General features: G+C 33.6%; 1 protein-coding gene across 3 annotated transcripts in view; it reads left to right on the plus strand.

Moving 5' to 3' along the window:
• The window catches only part of CNOT2 (CCR4-NOT transcription complex subunit 2), a 130,419-nt gene extending 122,148 nt beyond the window's left edge, over positions 1-8,271 (plus strand). For all 3 annotated transcript variants that reach the window (XM_003989040.6, XM_006933889.5, XM_019835217.2), the window contains 2 exons: positions 577-721; positions 7,128-8,271. In XM_003989040.6, the coding sequence (XP_003989089.1) occupies positions 577-721; positions 7,128-7,214 (232 nt within the window). In that variant the 3' untranslated portion in view covers positions 7,215-8,271. The remainder of the gene's footprint in view (positions 1-576; positions 722-7,127) is intronic.
• Positions 8,272-9,397: the final 1,126 nt, after the last annotated feature.

Below are 9,397 nucleotides of genomic sequence, written 5' to 3' on the forward strand. Positions count from 1 at the left end.
CCTTTTGGCTTTTGAGAATTTAGGATCAATGAAATTTAAATAAAAAATAAAAGTAATACATTCATGAAGAGTTTTTTGAATGGATATTCTGTTTCCAACATAGTTACAAAATTATGTGAATTTGGATAGTTAAATAGACTGTATTTAGTTCCTTACAAAATAATACAGTAGTTGGGATTTTTGTTTGTTTTAATGGATGTCTCAAGTTCTGTTGACAATGTTAAGAAGAACAAGAAAGGAGTGAAGTTCCTGGAACACAATGTATCTTTATTTGGTCTAAGTTTTTATCACATTGCTCATAGAGCTTTTAAGATCTCATTTTGTTTGCATGAAAAAATTTCTTTAGTTAAATAAAGATGTGTATGTTAATTAAAGAGTGTGTTTTCTGGACAAATTAAAATTATTTTCCTATATTTCACTAGGGTTGTATTTAATAACAAAGTCAGGATAAAGAAGCATCTATATTTATGTATTTTAGGTGAAACTATTTTCTGAGTAAAATTTTACAAAATGTAGAAAATGTTTGATGTGAGCCACAGGAAAGAATTAATTGTCTTTTTCTCTTAAAAATTGAAGTTTTAACCGTGATTGGAGATACCACAAAGAAGAACGAGTATGGATTACCAGGGCACCAGGCATGGAGCCAACAATGAAAACCAATACATATGAGAGGGGAACATATTACTTCTTTGACTGTCTTAACTGGAGGAAAGTAGCTAAGGTATATTTTTTTCCATGTGTAAATGTATAAATCTAGATTTTAAAAAGAAGTATCCTCTTTTATCTGTTTATATGTACCAAGACATCCATTCCAATAATGTGCCACATGCTTGCTAAGTAAGTCTTTGTCATCGTCACCTTCTTGGCCTGATTTAAACTAGGCAAGTGTCTGGAAACAACTCCTTTCACCCATAGTTAGGATTGCTTTACAATTTTGTAATTTTTCACAAGCCGTGATAACATTTGAGATATTTTTGTGTCTACTCAGTTGTAAAATAAAGATAACCCTCTTGCAGTCCCAGTCATGTATTCTTATATTATTATTACTTTGAGCAGGTAGGAGATTTTCCTAAAACTGGTATATAAACAGATAATAGGCTTTTTAAAACACTTACACTCATTGCAGGAAAGATGCTTGAGTTTTTATTTACAAATGATATAAAGAAAGAAAATTGTAAGCATTAACCATGATTGTTCCTATGACTAGTGTGCTGAGTGTTGGAGGGAAGAGGGCTGTGGAAAAAGTTGGTTGTTTTGGTTTGCAACTTTTCCTCACAAAAACACCTTTCTGACTGTTCCATGTGCAAAATTTTCATCAGTGTCATAGCATATTTCACATGTATGGAGTGTCTCATGTATGTACTTAGTCTACCTAGTAGAGAATATAACTGACATTATCTGATTTCATAACTCCAGGATTTCTTGAATGCCTTTTCCACTGATGATTCATAGGATTAAAAACTAACTCTTTAGTTTTGTTTTTTCTCAATAAATTTAAACAGAAGAAAAGTATTTCTTGACAGTTCATTGGAGGATTCTTTAGTTGTTGGTTTGGGCTTTTTTTTCTTTTGAGTCAGCCTCACTAAATTGATAAGAAGGTAAGACATTTTGAGAAGACAGTGTAAAATGCTTACCAGATATTTATCACAAGAGTTTTACTTCGCAAGATTTCATACAAATCTTGACAAAAGAAACAAGATGAGCCCAACTTAAAACACCAAACAAGACACACATAGGAGAGGTTAAATCTTTTTTTATTATTATTAATTTTGGGTGTTTGTCAGTGGTGCGTGTTATTACTTCTCAGACCAAGTCCATATATCACCATACACTGTATTCAAGTTATTTTAACAGTTCTAATTGATATGCATATCTTGATTCAAAAGGAAGATCCGTGACCTAACCTTTTAAGTAGCAATAATGACCTTCATTACAAAATACAAGAGACATTGTATGTTACTTGTTAAGAAGTACAGTATAGTAGAAAGCTAGATCCTTTGTATCATAGATTTGAATTTGACTCCTATTTCTGCTAGTTATGCTTTGACCATATACAAGTTTCTTTTCCATGCCTGATTCCTTATCTTTTAAATTGAAATCATATTTGCTTCTAGAGTGTCATGAAGATTAAATGAGATTACGCGCGCACACACACACACACACACACACACACACACACACACACTAAGGACAATGCTTGGCGTATATTGGACATGAGATATATGGGACTACCTGTGGTAGTTTGTTACAGTTTTTATCATCATTGTTCTTACAGCTTATTACTATTCTTCCAAAGATGGAAAAATAGTAACTGTTGTTAGGTCAGGTAAGTGATTCTCAAACTTTAGCTTGCATCACAATTACTTGGCAGCCTTATTAACAAGTTACTGAGCCAATACCTCCATTGTTTCCGATTTAATAAGTCTGTAGATGGGACCTGAGGATTTGCATTTCTAACAAGTTCCCAGGTGATGCCCATGATTTTGCTGGTCTTTGTCTGAAGCTGTACTTTGAGAACTTCTCTGTCAGTTGATTCTACAGGAGAGAGAAATGTATCTTTAGAGGGGGGAAAGATTCCATTAGTAAATACCTGAAGTTTTCTCTATTCCATTTGAAGCTTTTTGTTCAGTACCATTGTAAGTTATTCCAGACAAATATACAAAAAGGAATGGATGTTTGCAGTAGATGGATATGTCATTTTGCTTAAATTTTAGTTCAGTATATATGACAGATCAACTTATGTGTAAAAGTTCAGCTTGCAGAACTAAGCACTTTCCACAAAATTAGTCAGAAGCAACTTAAACATTAACAGGCCCCTTTTATTTTCCCATAAAACAATTAATTCCCCAGTCAGGTAAATGCCATTTTAAAGAAAGTGTGTGTGTGTGTGTGTGTGTGTGTGTGTGTGTGTGTGTGTGTGTGTAAGAGAGAGAGAGAGAGAGAGAGAGAGAGAGAGAGACACGTGTGTAGTGTGCCTATATAAAATAACAATTTTACCCAGCTTTATCTGACTTCTACAGTTGAGCTTTAGTCTTAACCTTTACCTTTAAAAATTTTAGCTCTGAAGTTGGAAAATAAAATTTGAGAAGTATCATTAAACTTCCTTTAAAAAATCTCTCTTGAGGTGATTGCTGGCCACTGGCATGGACACTTTTCAACAAAACTATTTCCATAGTGATGAAAGCAAGCAGAAATACTGGTTTCTACTAAGTATTAATGCATAGCTCACTTCTTCTGTCATATTAAAATACAGAATCATGAACTTAAAACAGTTGTATAAAAAAGTTGTATTCACAGAATAAACTTTTCACAATGGCTTTTGGCTTTTTGTTTTAAAGAAGCTTTCAATGTTTTCTCAGAAAATGTTTAGGAATTAAGACATTTAGTTCCATTTATGAGAGTTTATCCACCACAGAAAATCTCTTAAAATGCCATATCCCAAGTTAACCTCAAAGTCCCCACCTATAAACGTGGGTATGGTTTACTACTAACAGGTAAAGAACATGCATTATTAAACAACTTCAACTCATTGTTAAGAAACCTGCAGTATGAATTAGTATTATAAGTGATAGCTTGATGTTACCATATTTTGAAAAGTATTGATAGGTCTTGCATGCAGTTCTTTCTCTTTTTGCAAATCATATTTCCAGGGAATCGAAGAATTGTAAGAATTGAAAGAATTGATGATTTAAATCAGAAGTATTTCTTACCCCTAAAAATTCTGTGACTCTGAGTTCTAGGATCCAACCCATTATTTATTTAAAGTATTTGTTGTATGTCAATAATGTTACATACAAATTTTGATACTGTGTATATTCTCCCCTTTTAAGTAATCTTGACAGCAGGCTATGTGGTCTGTCCTATGTAATTTAACTAGAATTATTTAGTATCTCACTAATTTAAAAATAGTGGTCATTCAGATAGTATATATAATCTTAATGAGTAGAATTTTTTTAAATAATTTCATCCACTGAATCTTTAGGTGATAGAGGCTGCTCCATTATTAACACCTTTCTCAAACTAAAGATTTAAAAATTGAAGGGGTGCCTCGGTGGCTCAGTCGGTTGGGCATCCAACTTTGGCTCAGGTCATGATCTCTTGTTTCGTGAGTTCGAGCCCCACATTGGGCTCTGTGCTGACAGCTCAGAGCCTGGAGCCTGCCTCAGATTCTGTGTCTCCCTCTCTCTGCTCCTCACCCACTTGTGCTCTGTCTCTCTCAAAAATGAATAAACATTAAAAAAAATTTTTTTTAATTGAAGGATTCTTTCAGCCTGACTTCACCTTGTGGGTCCAACACTGAATAGGATTCTAATGCTTAGAATTTATCATACCATAGCCTGATATAACATGTGATTTTTTTTTTCATTAACTTCACTGGTACACATTAGTATTAGTATATCATCTTTATATTTTAATCAGAAATACATACTTTTCCTTCAAAGTAGTAAAGATTATTTCTAATATGTGTACTTAAGATAGTTGGCAACTTCCTAAATTTAAGTAGAGGATTTATCTTAGTTAAGCTGACATTTTTGAGAATTTGAGAAAACATTCCTGCAGTGTATGTTTCTCTATGTAATTCGATCAGTGATGACATTAATGCGTTTGTAATAATTTCATTTGATGGTCTGAATCCAGTGCATATATTTCCGTTCTACTTTACAATAACCTTTTGAGAATATGTAGCCTGATTTTATTAATAGAAAAACTCAGATTTAACTAAGTTGTCTTAAAGTATCTAGATAAGTCTGTCTAGCTTTTTAAATCATTAAACTAATTTAAACATCTTCGTTTAAGGCAAATACATAGTTCTAATAATACATAATCTTTGAATATGTCAAAAATTAAGTGTTTTATTCCTAAAACAAATGAAAAAAAACTTGTGTTTTCATATCAGCCATTCATTACACACCTGCCAGGGGCATCCTAGGCGGTAGGTGGTGGTGTGCACAACAGCCCTGTCCCTCCTGGTTAGACACCCACGTGGGTATGTGTTGTGTGTGTACATGGAGCAACAGTATGAAAGAGATGTTACCAACAATTAAAGTTGGGGAACAAAGAGACACCAGTATATATTGTAAGACTTCTGTATTTTCGGAAGAATAAAAATACATAGAAGACCAAAACAAAGATTAAAAAAAAAAAAAGGCAAAATTTGACCTGTTTAATTTCTGAATCTCTGCTATATGAGTTTTTAAATTCCATTAAAGTGTTTATGCTCCCTGAGTTTAAACTGACCTTTTAATACATAGGGTGGAAAATAGGTGCATTGATGGAAGTTATAGCTTAAATTCTAATAATACTTTGTAGTTCACCAGTGTACAATGACAAGGACAGGACGACTGAACGAGGTTTAACTTCTGTAACTTTATGATTTGTTACAGTTACAAATAGACTTTTTACCCTGCAACTACGTGTATTTTGGAACTAAATTCTAAACTAATTTCTAAAGAATGATACAAGAAGAAGACATTTTCTTCACTAATTTGGTATTCTTCTTAAGCCAGGCAGTAAATTTGTTTTTAAAACATAGGGAGAGGGAGAGAGAGAGAGGGAGGGAGGGAGAGGTGCTTACACATCAGGGGGCTGTGGTGATTGCAACGGTGGCTCTGAAGTTTGCTAGTTTTAATGATAAGCAGGCAGCCCGTGTGTCTTAGTTACTCTGTCAGTCCCTATTTATAGGTTTACCATAAACCTACGTATTTACTACAGGTCACCTATTATTTATAGGTGAACCATTTTAGTTTAAAGTCATTGCAGGGTCCCTTCTTTATAAACTTCTGTCAATAGGCTGAATGTTTTCAACATTTCTGCCTGGGGGGTGTAATGAAGTAAATCTATTTGGATCTTGGGCTAAAACTATTAAAAATAATGTGTTAACACCAGAAAGTCATGGTCTGGATTCGAATCCTAGATCTGCCACTTCCTATGTGATTTGGTCAGGTTGCTTGTGAGCCTCATTTCTTCAGGGTGCAAAGTGAAGATAGTGATATTTATAGAGTTATCAGAAAGATTACAGTAAACTTAGCTGTGTCTCTGGTTTGGGCACATACTAAGCTTTCAATTGTTAATTTAATATTCTTAAATTGTAAATACATGGTTTGGTATCTTAGAGTTTAATCATTATGGTCTAGGTTTTCATTTTAATTTAATAATGGAAACATCCATTTTAGAATCCATTTGAAACAAGATAGGTATGGTAAAATATGTTAACCCATAGTGCTAACTTGCTGGCTTTCTTTACTACATAAGATATATTAAGGTTCATAATTTTTAAAATGGGATTGATTTAGTTTGTGCTATAATTGAACTCAAATTATAGAATTAGTACTTTTAGAACCTCTTGCTTTTTGGATTTGCAAAGGTATGTTTTGTTTTTTTTAATATACACAATTATTTTCTGCATCTCTCTTAATCTTAGGAAGTGTCATGGAATTACTTCATCATTCTTAAATTTTAAAATTCATGAAGTTAATGTATTTTGAAAGTTTAATTAAAATGAGCTATATAGTTTGTCTTGAGATGTGCCCACATCAAAATCGTGGTATAGTTTTCAATGGCACCTACATCTTATCAGTGCTTTGGGTTTGAAATGGGAAGTCTGGAGATGTGCAAGTTACAAGTTCATTGTTTTCCCCAGATTTTAATGAGGTTAGAATAACTTTATGTTTGTTTTTTTTTCCTAAAGTATAATAATTACAAATTGGAAAATCATTTCTTTTCTCAAGGAAAAACAAATTTTTCAGTTTTATATATACTTCATTGAAGGTTGGCTTTATTTTAAATATCCAGTAATTTTCAGTGCTTTTTATTGGCCACACAGTAATTGCTGCTCAAGCTTTTATTTTTCAACAAAAAAATGCTTGGAGTTTCAGTGGTTATAAAATAGATGTTCATGAGTAGTCTTTCACTCAGAAAGGCTGTATTTTTGTACTTATCAGATAGAAACTACAGCACATTACTTTTTCTTCAAGCTCTATTTTACTCAGTAGGAAAAAAGAGTTGCACGTCTGTGTCTGTGTTCATTCTCATACATGTAGGTATTTTATCTAGTAAAATATATTTTGACAAAAATCTGAGATCAGAGGGAGAGGACATCATCTAAATTCTTGAATTTGGTTTTATAGGAGTTTCATCTGGAATACGACAAATTAGAAGAGCGGCCTCACCTGCCATCCACCTTCAACTACAACCCTGCTCAGCAAGCCTTCTAAACAAAGACTTCCCTTTTCTTGGGGTATGGCTGTCTCAGCACAATACTCGACATAACTGCAGAACTGATGTGGCTCAGGCACCCTGGTTTTAATTCCTTGAGGATCTGGCAATTGGCTTATGCAAAGGGTCACCATTTGAGGTCCTGCCTTACTAATTATGTGCTGCCCAACAACTAAATTTATACTTTGTTTTTCTCTAGTTCGAGCAGGGTCTGAATTTTTTTCATTTATTTTCTTTTTTGCCAGCAGACAGACTTGGGTCTGTAAAGACAAGCAAGTACACTGACAGAAGTTTACCATTTAGTTTCTAAAATGTAAAAAAAAAACCCACAAAAGACTCCACAAAATTAGACCACAAAATTTGCATTGTTCATTGTAGCACTATTGGTAATAAAATAACAAATGTTTGTGCATTTTTATGTGAAGATCCTTCTCGTATTTCATTTGGAAAGATGAGCAAGGTCTGCTTCCTTCATTTTACTTCCCCTTCTGTTTTTGAAAGGCAGTTTCGCCAAGCTTAACGCAAGAATATCTGACTGTTTAGAAGAACGATATTGCCACAATCTCTGGATGGTTTCCAGGGTTGTGTTATTACTGAGCTTCATCTTTCCAGAATGAGCAAAACACTGTCCAGTCTTTGTTACGATTTTGTAATAAATGTGTACATTTTTTTTAAATTTTTGGACATCACATGAATAAAGGTATGTATGTACGAATGTGTATATATTATATATATGACATCTATTTTGGAAAATGTTTGCCCTGCTGTACCTCATTTTTAGGAGGTGTGCATGGATGCAATATATGAAAATGGGACATTCTGGAACTGCTGGTCAGGGGACTTTGTCGCCCTGTGCACTAAAGGGCCAGATTTTCAGCAGCCAAGGACATCCATACCCAAGTGAATGTGATGGGACTTAACGAAGTGAACTGAGACAATTCACTCTGGCTGTTTGAACAGCAGCGTTTCATAGGAAGAGAAAAAAAGATCAATCTTGTATTTTCTGACCACATAAAGGCTTCTTCTCTTTGTAATAAAGTAGAAAAGCTCTCCTCACTGCAGTGTTGACTTTGATTTGAAATTGTGAAATTATTTCTTCAACATGAAAAATAGACCCCCTGCCCCCCAAACCCTCCAGTTTTACAAATATCTAACTGAATGGCGTGACTAAACAATTTAAAATGTAGTCTTTTTTTTCAGCTTTTGACAAGTAATTTGATGGCACCATATACCATTTTACTTGTTGCTTAAAAATGCAGATGTATTTGTAGTTATTAACCAAGTTCAAGACAGAAACTATTTTTTAAAAGAGTTAACGGCTGCATTAGAGATAAAGTTTCCTGAACACTTGTGGGACCAGGCAAAATACTTTTGGGAGAAATTTAGGAGAAATGTCTTGATAGACCTTTGAGATTTACCTTTAAGAAGTAATATGCAAATTAAGGTAAGCCAAAAGGGAGTGAGGTAGACTTTACCTTCAGTTTGGATATTTCACATTTACAAATTGATGGATTCTTTTCCATCTAAAGACAAATATTGTTTTTAAAAATGTCTGAAGACTGCAGCTACAGACACTAGAGATAGTAAAAAAGGCAGTGAATTTTGATTCTCTGAATTTTCATTTTTAACCTATTTTTCTATGAAGAGTGAAAGTTTATTGTCATTTACCAAATCATGTTTGAAAATGAAACATTTATGACATTGCTGTGTTTGTGTATCAGGAATATAAAATGACTTAAGATTTACCTTTTTCTATGTATTTTGAGATATGGAGAAACTGACGTAAAAATACCAGGATTTTTTAATCTTTCAGATTTAAACCAAAGCATCTCCTCTGTAGGAAAGACGGCACTTACATCACTGTAGTTTTAACTGTTGTGCACAAAACCTTCTCAAATCATATTTGACATAAACCGGAGTCAAATCCTAGAAATTGATTTCTTATTTCAAAAAGGCATTACATTTTTTCATAATAATTGACTTTGTAAAATGTAACTTTTCCTACATAACCATGAGAAACAGGTTAAAAACAAAGGGTGGGGGGGAGTGGAGGGTAGGGGATCTTTATTTCTGTGAGTATAAACATAACAGTGTAGCGTGTCCCTGTGATCATGATTGGGACTTTTGTGAATGCCTCAGAAAAGCAAGACAGCTCCTATCAAGTGGTTTGTTGTCTTGGCCG

This window comes from Felis catus, chromosome B4 (assembly GCF_018350175.1).
Source record: "Felis catus isolate Fca126 chromosome B4, F.catus_Fca126_mat1.0, whole genome shotgun sequence".
NCBI classification, from domain to species: domain Eukaryota; kingdom Metazoa; phylum Chordata; class Mammalia; order Carnivora; family Felidae; genus Felis; species Felis catus.